This window comes from Euprymna scolopes, chromosome 11 (assembly GCF_053919585.1).
Source record: "Euprymna scolopes isolate OS-2025 chromosome 11, ASM5391958v1, whole genome shotgun sequence".
Classification (NCBI taxonomy): Eukaryota; Metazoa; Mollusca; class Cephalopoda; order Sepiida; family Sepiolidae; genus Euprymna; species Euprymna scolopes.
The window spans coordinates 144,558,010-144,577,696 of NC_136492.1; the positions used below are offsets into that span (position 1 = coordinate 144,558,010).

Sequence of the window (19,687 nt, forward strand, 5' to 3'; positions counted from 1 at the left end):
ACCTGATCTAGTAGTGCCAGGGATACTAGTCTGAAATGGAAATCCTTTGAAAAGGAGATTATATCCTTGAAATATCGGTAAATTTTTGACACCATGTGACATGCTACTGATTGAAGATGAAAAAATCTATATATCTATAAAAGTGAAATTGCCTGTGTGTGTGTGTGTGTGTGTGTGTGTGTGTGTGTGTGTGTTTACCTACCACACTACTCTGTCAATTTTTAGTCTACAGACCCAAGATTTGACATAAGGGGTATTGAGATTTGGGAAAAATCTTTTTAATTGGTTTTCAGCCAGAAATTTGGCTGTCAAGAGGTCAAAAGTTCAATGATTTGACCTTTTTTTTTTTTTTTTTTTTTTTTTTTTTATTACATTTTCACCCCAAACAAGGCACTTTGGTGTAGGGGGCTACTATCAGGGGCAACAACTACTGGGGTACTATGTAGGGATTTGGGCAGCAAGGTGTCGGTTCACGTTACACTTGAACTTCTGCACGTCAGTACTGTTGGGGAAGCAGGGACCTGGAATGGAATTCCAGAGTCTTGCGGTTCTGGGGAAGAAACTATTGGAGTAAAAAGATCTTTTACATCTAGGGACCTCTACAGTGTGGGGGTGGGATCTAGTAGCCTGTCGGGTTTGTCGAGGGTGCTCGCGTCGTGGGGGCACAAGTGATTGCAGTTCATCAGAGCATTCACCACTAAAATACTTGTAGAACAGGCAGAGGGATGCAACATTTTGTCGATGGGACAGAGGCTGAAGCTTAGATGCCAGTTCAGGGCCTATCAGATTTGCGACTCTCTTTTGAACCTTGTCAAGGAGCGAGAGACTAGTAGCAGATGCACCAGCCCAGATGTGGCAGCAATACTCCATACATGGGCGAATGGTGGCCTTATAGAGGTACAGGATACTTTCGGGTGTTAGTAGTTTTCTAGCACGGTAGAGAGAGCCTACCTTTCTTGCAGCGGCCCTGGCAATGCCTTCAATGTAATTGTTCCAACTCATGTTTCCTGTGAACGTTAGGCCAAGGAGTTTGAAAACTCTATCAAACTCCGCCACCTATTTTGGGTTTAAACACTTGAAATTTTAGATGTAGGTTACTTGGACATGAATCAAACGTTTTAATTTGATTTGAGTTCAAAACAATACATATTAATGGGTTAAAATTGGGGTCAAAGTTTTAAAAGATTTTACTTCTGTAGTCTCTATCCGATTACTCAGCCAATTTTTGGTCTAAACATTTAAAATTTTACATAAAGTGCATTCAGACACAAGACAAGCTTTTTAATCGGTTTTTGGCCAAAAATTTGGCTGCTAAGGGGTCAAAGTTAAAAAGATTTGACCTTTGCGGTCACTAGCAAACTATTCAGCCAATTTTATGTCTAAACATTTTACATAAAGGGTATTCAGACATGCAGTAAGCTTTTTAATCAGTTTTGGCTGCCAAGAGATCAAAGTTGAAACAGTTGACTTTTGCAGACTCTACCAAACTCCTCCACCAATTTTGGGCCTAAACATTTGAAATTTTGGATGTAGGTTACTTGACATGAGTCAAACTTTTCAATATGTATATACATATGTAACATAAAGTTATGAACAGTACATAGGGCTCAAGCAAAGCCGGGCTGAACTGCTAGTAAGAAAAAAAACGAAAATTAAAACATTGTCTTTTCATTATCACATTCAGTTTGTCTTCAGTTCATTCCTTTGCATTGCTGCAGCTTTTTAAAACTTATTTTAAAATAAAACTTTGAAAAAAATGATGAAATTAAAGGAAAAACAACAAAAAAAATCAAAAGCACTGATTGGTTCTTCTTTGTTATTGTAGCAAAATTCGAAAATTGAAATATTTTAAGTGAAACCAATTGTAACTACTGAATTGTCATCTCACAGTAATGAACATATCCAAAAATTACAAAAAACGATAGGTAAAAATTAATTACTAATAAAAAATAGTTTTCAAAGATAATTAGTGAAAATTGAGTTTTACAAAAAAAAAGAAGAAAGAAATCGGAGAGTTCTAATTGTAATAAAAGTAATTATTTTCTGAAAACTGAAAATCTATTGCCAATTTAGCAAAAGAAGAACCCATCAAATCAATTTTTTTATCTTTTGTTTTTTTTGGTTCAGATATGACACTATAGAAACAGTGATTAAGAAAGGGAACTTTGTAATAGAGGCTTGAACGTTTAATTGTTAACTCAAATTTGGTGATTTTGTATCTGACTATTAAGCTATTTAACATGAATTTCAAGAATAAATTTGAAGGTTTCATCATTTACATGAGATTTTATTTAGTAAAAGATAATGTGTGATTTTGGGGAAATAAAAAAGGTTGATTTGCAATGATTTGATAAAATAAACAAAAAGAAAATAAAAATAAGGTACAGCCATTATAAAATAAAAATTTGAAAGAAATACATTAAAATAAAATGGTTTGTTTTAATTATCTAGAAAAATAACATTTTTAAAGTTGAAAATGTCTTAAATTTTAAATTAACATTTTCAATTTTATTTGACAGAGAAATTTAAAAGTATAAATGTACATTTAGCTGAAAAATTAAATTTATTCTTTAACCCATTAAGTTGCAGGGTTTCTATTTTTTTTTCTTTTTTACAATTGAGTTGCAACTTTATGTAATGACTAAAAATGAGTTAGAAAATAAAAATGATTTTTTATTTTCCTTAGAAAGCGAAATATTGACTCTTCGATAAATAGGACACTGGACACATGCAATATATTTTAGAAATCAAGAGGCTATACCTTCAAGATAAAATTTATACATTATGGTAAGGATCAAAGCCGTTCACATTGCATTTTTGGCAATAAGTTAGTGTCTTACTATTGCAACATTCATTTAAGTTTTTACATCAAAAAAAAAAAAAAAAAAAGAAGTTGAACAAATTTCACAAGAATTTTTTAAAAAGTTCAAACAACTCTCAGAGAAGTTGATGAAACGAATTTTATCCTTTTTTTCAGAGTAATTATACAGTAAGTAGTACTGTTATATATTATCTTATAGATTTAAAAAATAAATTATTTGATGTCTTTTTTATAGCTAAGTGAGACCTAATTGGTTAAAATAAAATACTGCTTTGTTATGATAGAAAATCAAAAAGGTTTTTTTTATCAGTTTCATTTGGAGAGAGGGGATGTTATTGCCAAACTAAAATATTTTTAATTAAGAAAAAACATTATATATATATATATATATATATATATATATATATATATAGTCTTAGAAGTTTGTTTAATCTTTAAAACTACATAAAAAATGTTTATTATTTTAGTCCTTTATTGGAAAATTATTTTGTAAGTAAGTCATTTAATCTACTACAATCACTGAATCAACTTTCTTTCTCAAACTCACAATAGTCATAAGTTTTCAGGGATCATCAGTTGTTTACCATGAAACACTGTTTCAGGGATTTAAAAACAAACAATAATTATTATGGTAAATAATATATATAACGACAGCAGTTTTGTTGTTAAATCAACACAATTTTCAAACATGTTGAGCTTAAAATTGGTTGATCAAAAAATTTTGCCATTTTGTAAGAGAGGTTATCAATAATCAAAATTGAAGATTTCATGATTTTCTGAATTTAAACACGAAAATTATTTGTGATCAACACGAAAACTGAATAGAAAGAAGCGTGTAATATCAAGCGGGAAAGGAGTCAATTTGTTTAAATGTTGCTAAAAGTTATGACTTAAAAAATGGCAGATTGCATATGAGGACATTGCACAGTAGAAACAGTTAGTAATATTATTTTATGTGAAAGAAGAGTAAAAAAAAAAAAAAAAAAAAAAAACAATCAAGAATTGTGAATTTGTGTTAGTGTGGCTAAAATCTAAATTGCAATTTAGAGGAATTACAAATTTTTGCTTTAATTTAAAAAACCTGATGTTAAATAGTTTAATCAAAGACAAACAAAAGAAAGCAAGTGGCACATTGCATGAGAAAATACTTAATAGTTCAACTTGAGAAAATCATTTACACGGTATGAAACCAGCTTCGAAATCTAGTGGACAATGGCCTTCTCCTTTTTCTCACAGAAGAAATATGCAAGTCTATCCCTGCTTTAGTGGTATTTTTATGTCAGGTGTTCAACAAAGCTTCTATCTATGGTTCCCCCTCCTCCTCCTCCTGTAAAACATTTGCAGCATTGCACTTGTCTAGCCACAACAACTGTCAATAATTTCCCTTATTCTCTGTGTCTAACACTAAACTAAAATTCCATGAGCAAAGTTTCTTTCCTAGAACTGTCCGTCTGTAGAACACAATAGCGTGGTGCTACTTCCCGACTGACTATAACTATGGCCGTTTTTAAGTCTAACATAAACAAGTTCTTACTAAATTTTCACTATTACCAAGCATCACAGTGTTGTCTCATCAACCGGCTGACTCTCATTAATCCTTATCCTCAAGTGGCCTTTGGGCCTTGATAAACAGCGATCCCTTGTAGTAAAAAAGAAGGAGAAGAAGGAAAGTTCAACTTTAAAAAAACATTAATTTTCTAGATTAGACTTTGCATCAATTTCTCATTGTCTGCCGACAATTTTTTCTTTTACCAAATGTGAAACGTTAAAGCTTTCAAAAAAACTAATCACTCACATTTTTATTAATTCTTCACGTTTTCATGACTCAACTCTTTTGTTTAAAAGGAGTTTGAAAAGAAACCAACGCAGGTGCAGATGACAATCACAAATGTTAACAATACTTTATCTACCTTTCAGAAAACAATTATGGATATTGTTAACATTCATACTTATATATAACCCTTATCCCCGAGTGGCTTCTGGGCCTTAATAAGTGGTGACTTCCATGTAAAAAAAAAAAAATCCTCCCAAGGCTTGAACTCACCATTCTTGGCTAGTGAATGTTGTTGAATTACCTTATCCCACCAGGTGACAAACTAACATCTCTAAAACAAAAAAATGGAACTGCTTTATGACTAGTAACACTAGGGAAAAATTCAACAATATCGAAAGAGTCTTCCTTTGTAAATATTGAAAATTATTGAAATTACTTCAATATTGTTATTAGTCTTTTACTACATTGACTTGTTTCCATGGTGTTCGCCCCACAAACTGCATTGCCATAGCCTTTAAACACTATTCCTATCACACTAGGCACAATGTTTCAAGCAAACTACAAAATCCTTAAAATGATTAAAGTTTTGGCATGATGTTATAGATTTATGATTTATGTCATATTTCTGAACATGAATTCAAACATAAGCAATGATAATATTAATTAACAAAAATCAAACAAAAAAAATTAATAATAATTAAAAATAAAAAAAAATGAATAATAATTAATAATTTAAAAAAAAATGAATATTAATTAAAAACAAAAAAAAATGAATAATAATTAATAATAATTAAAAAAATGAATAATAATTTAAAAAAAAATGAATAATAATTAATAATAATTAAAAAAAAAATGAATAGTAATTAATAATAATTAAAAAAAATGAATAATAATTAAAAAAAAAAAAATGAATAATAATTAATAATAATTAAAAAAAAATGAATAAGTTAATCAATAGCACTGGAAATTATTTTAACCTTTCACTCCCAAATTGTACTTTCAAGTCGCCTTTCAAAAAAACATCTGTATAGGAAATATTTCTTACTCTTATGGCTTGTCAGCCCAACTCGTCTTTAAAGTACAGGACTATGCAGTGTTCAACATTTTGGTGATTTTTATTTTTTCTTTATCCCCTTTAAGCCAAATCAAAAAGAACATAAATTTATGATCAAAAAATTTATTGCATAAAAAAATTGTCAGTAAAGGGTTAATAGTCCAAAAGAATTTATTTTGTTTGAACTATATATCGTATATAGTCCTTTTATGATTATAGAATTCTCCCAGTGTAGTAAATGTATGCTCCTTCCAGTTGCATATAATATCTATTAGTGTTTATGAAGAATAAAGCTAATGAAACTATGCTCCAAAAAATAAAAAATATCTTAACTCAGTTCATCAGTAACTGATAAATAGCATGTATGTTTCTTGCATGTTTTTTGCCTCTCTGTGATTTGCTCATTCTTATACAGTCATTTATCAATAACAAATGTACATGACGTTGCTCAGCTCATATAAAATAAATAGAAGAAATGCTACTCTTAGGATATTGAGCACTTTTTGGTGATTAAATATCACTTTACATTCCAAAGCTGAATAGATTTTCTTGGATAGTATAACAGAGGAATGTTGGTTTTTCCAGGCAACACAGCCTTTAAACATACTTGCTCAATTTAGGATATCGAACACTCTTATAATATATAAAAGTTATACAAAAGATTAAATAATTCAAATTTGTTTAATAAGATTTGCTTAGGATTGATTAGTTTTTGCCTTGTGCCAACCTTGTATAAATGATGTTTCGAAACGTGCATAAAAACTGCTAATATGAATCCTCACTTTTTTAAACTTGATGTAAATGTAGTTTAAATCCATAAACAATTATATATATATATATATATATATATATATATATATATATGTATATATACACACACAAACACACACATGTAAACATATTTTTTTGCAATATGTAAACGTCATTGTTTAATGTTGGCTGGAAACCAACACATTGTAGCCTCAGTCACAAACTTGACAAAGAATAGAAAAGAACTTCACTTTTATTGTTGTACAACAACATTTCCTTATTTTCTCATTACCGATGTGACGTTCCTCATGTAATCATCTTCTCGAACGTATCCACACCTCTAACGTGATCTCAAATGTTATTTTTGTCTCTAACATGATTTCCTTTTTAAAGTCTTTATTTTTTCCTACCAGTGACGTCATTTGTAGGCAATTACATACAAACATCTGCGCTATGTTACAATTGTGCATTATAAGTGGATATCAAAAAAAAAATCAAAATAATATAAATTAGATAAAAACACTAGTACGTACTTACTTGTCATGTCGAAATCGGTAGAACTTTTTTAAATTATGAAAAATGACAGAGTAAAAGATCTGCTAGAATTATTTTTTACAAACAAAGAAGTACCTATTCTTGATCCGTCATTTTCTAATTTGAAATATAAGAATTTAACTGAAAGCAAGGGAGATAAATCAGTTTGTCATACACAATATAAAGAAACTGTTTTTTGCATTATAAGAAATTAAAAAAAAAACATATATCAAAATAGCAATTTATTTAAATAATGAAAATGAAATAAAAAAAATGTAATAAAATATATATACATACCATCTGTTAAAAAATTACAATTATTTTGTCAAGTTAATAAACTGCAGGTATTTTCCCTGGATTCGAAGAACTCTTCAAAATTAACAAATACTGCATCAAAACTGCATTATTCGATAAATTTTATTGTTTTACTTGTAATTATTTTCTTACTGGATCATTTTTCATGATTTTTAGAATATTTATATCACATGTAAGTACATAAGTGTTTTTTTAGTTAAAATGCATTATTTTCAGTTTTTAAAAATGTCCACTTATAAAGCACAAGCACTAAAATAACCAATTTACTCAAAGAAATCCATTTTAGAAACACAATTCCATAAGTTCTATTGATTAAAATCTTAATGAATGACAAATGTTGTTTGCCATGTTCTATGAGATGCAAATTAAATTTTTAATAAAAGAAATTAGTCTTATCAAGAAGGCTGAGAATGTGTGAAGTCTACATAAATGTATTTGGTTGACAAAATGACACACGCACATGGTCTCTTTCTCTCTCTTTACTTCATGATGTTTTCTATGGAAAAGCTCGACTCTTTGAGTTCCAATGTTGTGTTCATCCATGTAAGCGATTCACAGCAAGAACTCATTTGTTTACCACAATGGAAAAAGACTTTCCTTTCTCCTTCTATATTCCCAACTTCAGATGGAATTTCTAGACCTTCTTTGCAAGGGTTTTCCGTCTGTGTGAAACACATTACCATGGGACTGGTTCCTTGCTGATTACAACTTGGTAAACTTCGAACCAATGTCAACAAATTCTTGTCAAAAACTACCCTGTAAGTAATAATCAGTTCATATTATTCACCAATACTAGAACTCTCATAATGCTCCTCATCTTTCGATTGGCAATCATTACTATCACATTAACCTTTATCCTCAAGTAACTTTCAGCCTTGATAATTAGTGACACAATAATAAAAACACACACACACAAGCAAGAAGGAAGGATGAGGGGAAAACATAAAAGAACTAATTCCTAGAGAAGAAGATGCATTGTCTGTGATGATATATTACCTGACATGATGAAGAGATGAATTGGTCGAATGAGTCTGGCGATGGAGAAGGTGGTGATTATTGTTGTTTGCACCCAAGGGAAAATCCTACAAGCAGCAAATCACAGTCTGGTTTGTTAAGCAATGTTAAAAAGGCATGCGATACATTGTCGATAGTTTGTCAAAAAAATGACAAAGTGATTATTAAATACAAGTCAATTCCTATTTCAGCCACACAAATGAAAATGAAATGGGTCTTGGCAACACTCCCAAACAACTTACTTTTACTAAAACATGGTTTAGCATTTAAAACCTGAAGTTATGTTTCATTATATGTGTGAAACATTGAAATGAAAACTATCAAACCTGTTCTTTAACTTGAAACTTATGAACTTGTGTTATCATTCTTCCTTAGCTAACCTTTGTCTTGGCTTGTTTCTAAAAATGATGACCATATTTTTCCGGATAAGTTTTTATTTAGCTGTTTCATGTGCATGATCAAAATGTGTTTTTTTAATGTTTTTTTTAACATGGTATAATAAAAATAAGCAATTTGGAAGTAATGCCATTTTACATTAAATAATTTGGGTGGCATAGGGATTAACCTTAAAATATTTAGATAGCGAAAACAAAAGAGTTTATCTTAAAAAGAAGGGATTATCTTAAAAAAATAATAATTAAAATTAAAACGTACGTAAAACACTTTCCATTATGCTTGATTGTAAAGAATCTAAGGGAAATAACTCCACCTAAATTAATATTTTGTACAAAGACGTTCTGTTAAATTTAATTTATCAAACTATTCCAATTTATCGTCTATGTTCCTTTCGACAAAAGGTTCAACGCTGTCTGGCTGTTCTTATGCCAGATCTCTGATGATCATTATTGTAGGGAGTCACCATTTGCCACTGTTTATTTTTTCCATGTCTTCTTAAGGTACTCAGCTTTTATTTTGCAGTCTAGCGTTAGGTCTTTGCAAATGCTGATATCTCTCTTCCTTCTATTGACATGCCCAAACCAGCGAAGACAGTTTGCCTTTATTAGGACATCAAGTTTTGGGATGGACAATTTCTCGAGTAGACTAATGTTCTGGATCTCGTCTGGCTTTACATTGCATCATTTTATTATTTAACTATCAATTATATTTACTGTATATTTATTATTTAGCTATCAATTATATTTATTGTATATTTATTATTTAGCTATAAATTATATTTACTGTATATTTATTGTGTAGACGTGTAGATGGAGTTTGGTCCTTTAGCTTTTATTCCAATAAGAAAGACTGTTGGTTTTATAAAATTATTTTTATATAATCCATCCATCCATAACCCTTCATCCCCTGGAGGGGCATAGGCCATCTACAACTTTGTAGATGCTTTTGTAGCGACTGAGTTCTTTTTACAAGGTGAGGGTACTGGACCCACGCCCAACCTTCCCAGAAGGTACATACAGCGCCTAGCCTTCCCAAATGGTCACCCATCTGGCACTGGCCAGGCTACACATTGCTTAACTTCGGTGATCTGGTGAGAACTGGTGTGTCAACATGATTGTGCCGTACTCATTTTTTTTTTTTATATAATATATAATGGCTTGAATTAAAGTTTAAAATGCAAATGTGAAGTATCACGGTTCAATTGTGTTCTAAACAGAAACATTCAATTCAAATGTGCACCTGTTTTATCAAAGAACCTACTGTTGATTTTATATGTCGGACCTTTTGCGAAATAAAACTTCTCAAATGCATTTGTGATGTTAGGCTTTATAAGGTATTAACTTTATTACAAATCAGTTCTTTCTGTAATTGGACTTTTTTATCATATATTAACAATTTTTTATACTTATCAAAGGCATTCCGATATATATATATATATATATATATATATATATATTTGATTGAATTTTACGATTTATGAATAATGTAAACGATTGTTACAGTTGTGGGAGCAAAACCAAGTAACTTTATTTTTAATAAATTATACTTAAATATATTTTAATACAAATAACATGGTACAACAATAATTAGTGAAAAATGGCCAGTTAGAAGTAGGAGGAGCAGGAAGATAATGAGAAGGAGAAAGAGATTTATTATGCGGATGTGTAGATGGAGTTAAGTTCTTTAATTTTTATTCTAAGAAACAAATCAATCTTATTAAAGAACATTTTTTTAAATATGGACGCAGCTAAAACATTCTTTTCATGTGTTTGCTTTCACTCTGTCATATCCCACTGAAAGTATTTGTTTTACAACTAAAGAAAACAAAAAGTTGTTTTTTTTAATTAATTTTTTATGATTTGATTAGCTAAATTTTACAAGCATAGGTTAAGCACTCATTGATCGGATATTAGTAAGAAACTTGTGCCCATGATCAATGTGTAATACCTGTTCTATCACTGTTGATAAGATGAGAAATCCTCTACAGACAAGGCTATTGCTTAATTTTTTGTCCCAAGTTAGTGTGATTTTTTTAGGAAGCTAAATTTTTTCTCTATTAAAAACTGACTATGTATCTAACTTTGCCTTTTGGGGAGACAAATAAATAGGGAGACAAATATGATTTTGTCCCCTTTATAATGAGTGCTGTACTCTAATTATTCAAATTAGCACTTTTTGCCTTGTGAAAGAATAGATTTTAATGTTAAAGTATTTTATTAATCTTTTTTCAAGAAGAAAAAGAATTGAGTTATTTTCAGACAAAATATTTCAATCTCATGAAATAAAACAAAATATTTCAATCTCATGAAAATAAAACAAAATATTTCAATCCCATGAAATAAAACAAAATATTTCAATCCCATGAAATAAAACAAAATATTTCAATCCCATGAAATAAAACAAAATATTTCAATCCCATGAAATAAAACAAAATATTTCAATCTCATGAAAATAAAACAAAATATTTCAATCCCATGAAATAAAACAAAATATTTCAATCCCATGAAATAAAACAAAATATTGCAATCCCATGAAATAAAACAAAATATTTCAATCCCATGAAATAAAACAAAATATTTCAATCCCATGAAATAAAACAAAATATTTCAATCTCATGAAAATAAAACAAAATATTTCAATCCCATGAAATAAAACAAAATATTGCAATCCCATGAAATAAAACAAAATATTTCAATCCCATGAAATAAAACAAAATATTTCAATCCCATGAAATAAAACAAAATATTTCAATCCCATGAAATAAAACAAAATATTTCAATCCCATGAAATAAAACAAAATATTTCAATCTCATGAAAATAAAACAAAATATTGCAATCCCATGAAATAAAACAAAATATTTCAATCCCATGAAATAAAACAAAATATTTCAATCCCATGAAATAAAACAAAATATTTCAATCCCATGAAATAAAACAAAATATTTCAATCCCATGAAATAAAACAAAATATTTCAATCCCATGAAATAAAACAAAATATTTCAATCTCATGAAATAAAACAAAATATTTCAATCCCATGAAATAAAACAAAATATTTCAATCCCATGAAATAAAACAAAATATTTCAATCCCATGAAATAAAACAAAATATTTCAATCCCATGAAATAAAACAAAATATTTCAATCTCATGAAATAAAACAAAATATTTCAATCCCATGAAATAAAACAAAATATTTCAATCCCATGAAATAAAACAAAATATTTCAATCCCATGAAATAAAACAAAATATTTCAATCCCATGAAATAAAACAAAATATTTCAATCCCATGAAATAAAACAAAATATTTCAATCCCATGAAATAAAACAAAATATTTCAATCCCATGAAATAAAACAAAATATTTCAATCTCATGAAATAAAACAAAATATTTCAATCTCATGAAAATAAAACAAAATATTGCAATCCCATGAAATAAAACAAAATATTTCAATCTCATGAAATAAAACAAATTCTAACAAAATGTCCATTTATTTTTTTAGATTTAGATTCTTAAAAGAAAGCAAATTCTTTTAGGAGTTGACAATTGATTAAAAGAAAGAAATCAAATATATACCCTTAGTATAATATTGCTTCATTTTTTTAAATAAATATTCGTTTGATTTGCAAAAATATACAGCAATGCTTTAAATATAGATATATATATAGAAATATAAAATATTTTATTGTTGAGATCTTTTGACTTTATTTAACAAATGAATCATCCCTTGATGAAAGGAATGAAAACAGAGGAACATTTCTCGGTCACCTCAAATAGAATGTTGAGCTTCAGATAAGTAAATATATTTGGCAAAGTTATAAAAAGAATTGAAAAAAAAAAAGGTGTACCACACATACAATAACTGAAAAAGAGTGGACTTCAATTATTGGTTAAATTTAAATTCATTCATTAATTTCCAGGATATCTAAATTTTTTACTATTAAGTTGAAACTTTGTGTAATAACTAAAAATGGGTTAGATTATACGAATTGAAAAAGAAAAATAATTATTTTATTTAAAAAACGAAATATTGACTCTCCTATAAATAGGACACTGTGACAAATGAAGTTATATATTCAAGATAAAATTTACACGTTATAGTAAAGAGCAAAGCAGTTCACACAAAAAGTTACATTGCACTTTTGGCAAAAAGTTAGATATTGCGAGCTCATACACAGAATTTTAGCAAATTTCACAAAAATTTTAAAAGAGGATTCAAACAATCCTCAGAGAGAAGATGAATTTCACCCTTTCTTCAAAGTAATTATGCAGTAAGCAATACTATTATATATTATCTTACAGATTGAAAAAAAAAATTATTTAGTGTCCTATTTATAGGACAGTGGGACCTAATGAGCAAAAGTTGTTTGGATATTCAGTTAAAATTATTAAAACAAAAGACACAAAAGGATTATCATTAATCCATGCATGCAATAAGAAAAAATGAGCCAGGATAAAAGTGGACAATGCTATAAACATCTATAAATTGATTAAAATAAAAAAAAAACAGAATTAGCAGTTTTCATGGTTTATAAACAATAATTTACCATTTTTTGTAAAAATGTTTGGAAACAATAAATGGATACAACGAAATGATTCATTTTATGCATTTAAAAAAAAAAAGAAAAATGTTTTCTCTTTTCTGACAGAATTTTATAAAATCACTTTTTTTTTTATCTGTAAAAATGCTGAAGACATTTTTTAACAGTTTTTTCTCTTCATTGCATAAACAATTTTGTCTCGAAAAGAGCTTTCTTGAAAGGAATATGTCCATAAAAAATAATGCATTTTTGTCCCATGAATGGAAAAATAATTTTTAAGATAACAAACAAAAAAATTAAATGCAGTTTTGCATTTTTAAGTAGTTAAACGAAAGAAGGAACAAAAAAAAAATACAAAAATCAAAATTGTTGAACTGCGGAAGGGCACCAAACCAAATCCTGGTATCTACATGAAAAAATTAATTTTGTATAGAATTGTTTCTTTTCAAAAAAATAAATTTATATTAAAATTAATGAAGAAAGAACATGAAAAAACTTTTTGCAAAACTAAAATAAATTTGTTTTATGTTTTTTCTGTCTAGCAGACGAATTCTATTAATCAATCTAATAATAAAATTATATCAATAAAAATCAGATTTTTTAAAAGCAAAATAGTTTTACGCTTGAAAGTAAAATTTAGAATATGAAATGTTTATATTAGAATCAATTTGACAAAAATAATTTAAACAATTGTTACATTGAGAGAATTGCAAGTCATACCAATTAAAGTATTTTAGACATTTTGCTTATGTTTTACAAAAGAGCACTTACAAATTATTAAACTAATTTAAAAGGCCATCATCTCTGTAAACCTGAAAAAAATGTCTACATTGAATGTATGATATTGAAGAGAAAAGTAGTTTTCAATCCAGGGAGCAAAAAAAGTGTACCTCCCACCGTTAGGATTTAATAGCTCTGAATATTAACCCTTCCAACCCTGCACAGCTGATATATCAGCGCTAGCAACATAGTTAAAAAGATGATTGGCCTTCTAATAATACATAATAATTTTGCAAATCATCTTTTTGGCTAAGTAATTGCTTAATTTAGTCAAGGTCCAAAAAGGTTAAAACTAACAAATAAACAAAAAATTATTTAGCATAATTAACTCGATTATTGAATTTGAGAAAACATCTTTTAGAATTCCTGGATGATCATTCTGTGAAAACTTCTCTCACTGGATTTATGCAGACATTCTTTTTTGTTTGGAAGCACATTTTTTGATTTTAAGAATGACTGTACACACATAAAAGGTCTTTCAGATCTTCTCTTTGTAAACAAAAAGAAAATCTCCTTAGACTTAATGTGGTTTCTATTTGATTCCAATTTTATTTTTCTTACCTCTCCCCACCTCGCTATAATTTCCATTTCATCATTTTTTTTTTTTATCTTATTGTAATACTAACCTCGATTTAGCACTGCTGAGTAAGGTTCAAAACGAGTTAGCTAGCCTTTTCTGTCATTTTATTTTTTATTCATAAAATTTAAAAATACGATCAGAGGTTGTATTTGATCAACACCACTGGGAAGCCACGATTTAATATACTGCCTTGTTTTTAAATCCTCAAAACAGTTAATCATGGTAAACAACTGATGATCCCTAGGACTGGTGTAAGTTCTTGGAAGCAAAAGAATCCAGTGATTGCAAGAGATTAATTGATTTACAAGCAAAATAGTTTTCCAGCAAGAGACTTGGGATTAAAATTCTTTTTTAATATAATTTTAAAAGATCAAAAAACTTCCAAGTGATATCTGTGCATATGTTTTTTAGCCACTAGGAATATATAATTTTAAAACATGTACGAGTATACAGATCATGCAAAATGGAAACAAGAACTTTTTTAAAAGAGCTAAAATTTAATATTCCTTAAAGAATGAATTCAAAAATAATAAATAGAATATTATTATAAAATGTTCATAAAAAATCCAATTAGATTTCCAAAGATTCAGGTATTTTGTTTATGATCATCGAAAAAAGAAAAAGGTGTTATTCTATGACGTGACGGAACAGAGGGGCACAATTTCTTTGTTCTTATTTGCATAGAAGTTACAAGAGAGAAAAAAAATTTGAAGTTATCTGAGATTTGATGTTTTTTCAAGTTTGGAATCTGTCGTCATAGAAATGACAGAATGTGCGTGGAGGTGGGAGTTAGTTGATTTTTTTTTTCATTTGATGTCAAAATAAAATCAGAGAAATTATAATTTTTCCTGTTCAGAAGTTTTTTTTACCAGGATGTGGATGAGGAGCAAAAAAAGTAACAAAGAAATAAAAAATACAGAACGATGTGGACAGAATTTTGTTGCAAAAAATAAATAAATAAATAAATAAATAAAATAAAAAATTAAAATAAATGATTTTTTTTGTTTGTTTTTGTTTCATACCAATTGTGGAATGTAGATCTGATGGCTTTTTTTCAAAAAATTCCGCGGGTTATTCAGTGCTTGCTGCTCGGCGTTTGGTAACTTTTTTGGCGGAGGTGGCCGTGGTGGAGGAACTTTGGGTGACCGTTCAATGTTCTTGAACCTGAAATGAATGCAGAAACAAGGCTTACTTAATTTTTCTTTAAATTATATATTAGCAGAGTGACCTAGAATTGAATGAGGATCAACCTGTTTCACACTTTCAATACTTATATTGTCATCGAAATCTGATGGATTGTCTGCTCTAATTGGGAGCCCACAATACATTGTAGTTTACATTGCACTGTAGAGAACCTACTGTTGATTTTCTAAAATCGTTTTACATATAGGCTTGAATAAAAGTTTAAAATACAAAAGTCAAGTATCATGGTTCAATTGTGCTCTAAACAGAAACATTCATTTCGAACTCGCCCGTCTGATCAAAGAACCTACTGTTTATTTTATATATACCAGGCCTTTATGCTTGTGCAATAAAACTTCTCAAATGCACTTGTGATATTGGGCTGTATAATGGTGTTAACGTTGGTCAAAATCAGATTGTTTCTTCTTTCATCAGATTTTTTCGATTATCGATTGTTGATACTTATCGGGGGCATTCTGATAGAAAACCTTAAAAGTAAATGGTCAAAGGGATGTTTATAGACAATTTACATATATATAAACAGCATCTAACAAATGTCTCTTTAATGTTGTGATATATACAGTGTGTTGTCTAGTTGTTAGATTGTGTGAGAGTGTGTATATATGTGTCACAGTCATCTATATGACCTGTGTATATACGTGTGTTCATCTAGAGTTGTGATTGTCTACTTAGAATTTGTTGTGTGCGTATGTGTGTGTGTACATTTTAATACAGTTCATGACGGGGCAAGAATATAAATACTTTTACAAAACAAAGGACGAATAACACTTAGTTGGGGTTTCAACATTTGGCCAATCGGGAACATATCTGGTCCATCTTTTGTCTTGTTTAATGGGAAGCTGCAATGGAAATTCTCTCCAAGAAATGACAATACCTTGGGCTTTATTTTCGGCAATTTTTTATTCCAGAGTGTTTTTTCCCTTTTGGAAAATTACAACACTGATTCTGACTATCGCCATTTTTGACCCCCTCTACTTAGAGCCATCATGATCTCTCAACCATTTCTGTCACTCTTCCAACTCAACTTTAAGTTTCATGTATCTCAAAAAGACCATCTCCTCCTCTAAACAATGTCATTAGTATACTTTACTAAAATAGTCACCTGATGTTTTTGCATGTCATTATTTCTAAGTTGTCACCTATTTTAGAACATTCCTAATAACTATTAAATGTAAATAATTATTCTGAATACTTTGATTATTCTAAAATATATTTTAGATGACAAAACTTTTTGGCTTGAATAATAATAATAATAATAATAATCATCAACCAGCACCACTTAGGCATTGCTCGGTCAACATCTAACACACACGCATGCATATAATACACACATACACACAAATATATTATACTTGCTGTCACATAATCTATATATATATATATATAAATTTCAATATTTCGTATGTGTGTGTTCCCTAAATAAAAGTTAGAGAATTTATATAAAAACTAAAAGTCTATTTATATGTAAAACTTTTTCAAGAAGACAATGGAAATCCCAAATTCCTAAGTACTTCCCTAAGGATACTATAAGGGTAGAGCACCTCTAAATGTATAATATTTTGATGAAATTTAAATCAGAAATGAAATCAGAGAAGACAGTGGAAGTAACCCCAAATCTCTTAGTGTGTTAAATCTCAAAGTGTTCTCCTAGGAAAACCATGGGAGCAGAAATGTCTTAAAACTTTTAATATATCTGATTTTATTGAAATTTAAACTTTATGTATAAGCGACACTAATTCAAAGTTTTCCAAAATTTCTCAGCGAATGAAACAGGAGAAGAGAGGGGAAATTAGAAGAATAAAGTGATATGCACGTGTTACGAGTGAAAAAGTGTTTATCGTTCAATCCTGAGCGACATTGGGTCTTCCTGTTAGTTACAAATAATTAACGACCACAAATGCCATCAACCATCATAACCCACACACTCTTGAAATCAAGTGTAGAAAGTGGACCTTGATCTTACTTTTGACAGCTTTGTAACATTCGCTTCCCTTATTCCGTTCTTTATAATTTATGAATGATGTTTCTGACAAAGAAGAAAGAATTGCTATCTTCTGGGTCAGAATCTATCCATCTAACATTTACCAATGGCATTTGATCTTGAAATTGTATTTTTTTAACTTCTTACAGCAAGTAGCTTCATGCTTTATCTGGAGCGGTTTCCATTTAAAAAAAATCACAGTATATACCATGTCTAATAATTTGGACTGGGAAATTTTCAAGAAGATGAATAAAATGACCTTGTAAATATTCCACATGCCTGTTCTATCCCTCTGAGTTAAGAGGAATGAATTTTAATATGATTCTACAGTTCACATGACAGGTTCACATGAAACTGTTAGAAATTCACAAGGAAATTTTTAACAGAATATTTTAAACTCCTTGTTTAAATAATTGGTCTTTCTATAGTTTTAGTTAAAGTTGAAAATAACATTTCAAGTAAATACATGCTCATGTCTTGTTGAAATATCCTCACCCAAAATCAAAAACGGTCAAGTAAAAGATCGTCTACAATTTTTGATTCAACATTCTATTACCTTGATCTACCATTAATAACAGCAGAAAGTGGAATCTGTGTTAAATGCAGAAGTAATCAACCATCTCAACAAAAATAACCTTCTTAGTGACACTCAATATGGTTTCCGTTCTGTTAGATCTACAGCAGATGTGCTTACAGTTATATCTCATAGGATTAGCAAATCTCTCGACAAAGGCAACCTTTCTAGAGCAATTGCTCTTGGCATATCAAAGGCCTTTGATAGGGTATGGCATAAAGGTTTACTTCATAAGATCTCTAGCTATGGTATAGCTGGAAATGTCTTCTCAATTATTAAATCATTTCTTTCTGATAGGTTCATAAGAGTAGTAGTTGAGGGGCAAAAATTAGAAGCTCACAGTATTAATGCTGGTGTCCCTCAGGGGTCCATCCTGGGCCCAACTCTATTCCTGATCTACATTAATGATCTTCCAAATCATATCCTTACATCATTTATGTTGATGACACTACAATTTATGGTAGCACATCTAAGACAGTAAACGACCAAGTTCTCTCTGATTCTCTCTCCTCTGATCTTGAGCACGTGGTACAATGGGGAAAGGAGTGGTTGGTTACTTTTAATGCATCTAAAACCAAGCTTCTATCTTTACATCATCAACACTCTGATCCACATCTGGCATCAATTGAAATGAATGGCTCTCGTCTTCAGGAGGTCTCATGTTTTGACAAGTTTCTGGGCTTGACCGTTACTCTTGATCTTAAATAGAACACGTACATCAAATCTGTTGCCAAGGCCGCTGGAAAAATGGTGGGATCTTTCTATCGATCCAGTAGATATCTCACTGCTGATGCAATTCTCTATCTATATAAGAGCCAGGTACGTCCAAGGATGGAATACTGTTGTCACATCTGGGCAGGAGCTGCTAGAAAGGACTTTCCTGCCTTGATAGAGTTCAAAATAGACTTCGTAGCCTCGTAGGAGATGTCCTTTTCTCTTCCCTGCAACCTCTATCTCACAGAAGAAATGTTGCGAGTTTGTCTCTGATGTATCGTTATTTTCATGGAAAGTGTTCGACTGAGCTTCAGTCTATGGTTCCCCCCTCGCCAAACTTTCACAAGAAACACTTGTCTAGCTGAAAACACTATCAATAATTCCCCCCACTCTTTATCTGTGTCTAAACCTAAATGTAGATTCCATGAACAAAGCTTCTTTTTTAGAACTGCACGTCTGTGGAATTGTCTTCTGTTTTCCTGCTTTCTGGCTGACTACAATATGGTTGTCTTCAAGTCTAGCATAAACAAGTTCTTGATGAGCCGTTCCATATAAGTTAACAAATTTACCGAATTGATTACTATATTATCCAATTTCTACTGTACACTCTTTAACCCTTATCCTCGAGTGGCCTCTTGGCCTTGATAATGTGGTGA

General features: G+C 29.9%; 1 protein-coding gene across 2 annotated transcripts in view; it reads right to left on the minus strand.

Annotated features, from left to right (window-relative positions):
* Window positions 1–19,687, minus strand: part of LOC145288098 (trafficking protein particle complex subunit 14-like) — a 125,060-nt gene that overhangs the window by 10,403 nt on the left and 94,970 nt on the right. Inside the window, exons 12-13 of one of the 2 annotated variants that reach the window (XM_080136155.1) lie at window positions 15,582–15,723; window positions 8,245–8,330 (exon numbers count right to left, since the gene is read on the minus strand). In XM_080136155.1, the coding sequence (XP_079992281.1) occupies window positions 8,245–8,330; window positions 15,582–15,723 (228 nt within the window). The remainder of the gene's footprint in view (window positions 1–8,244; window positions 8,331–15,581; window positions 15,724–19,687) is intronic. The other variant, XM_080136154.1, reaches the window with a different exon arrangement.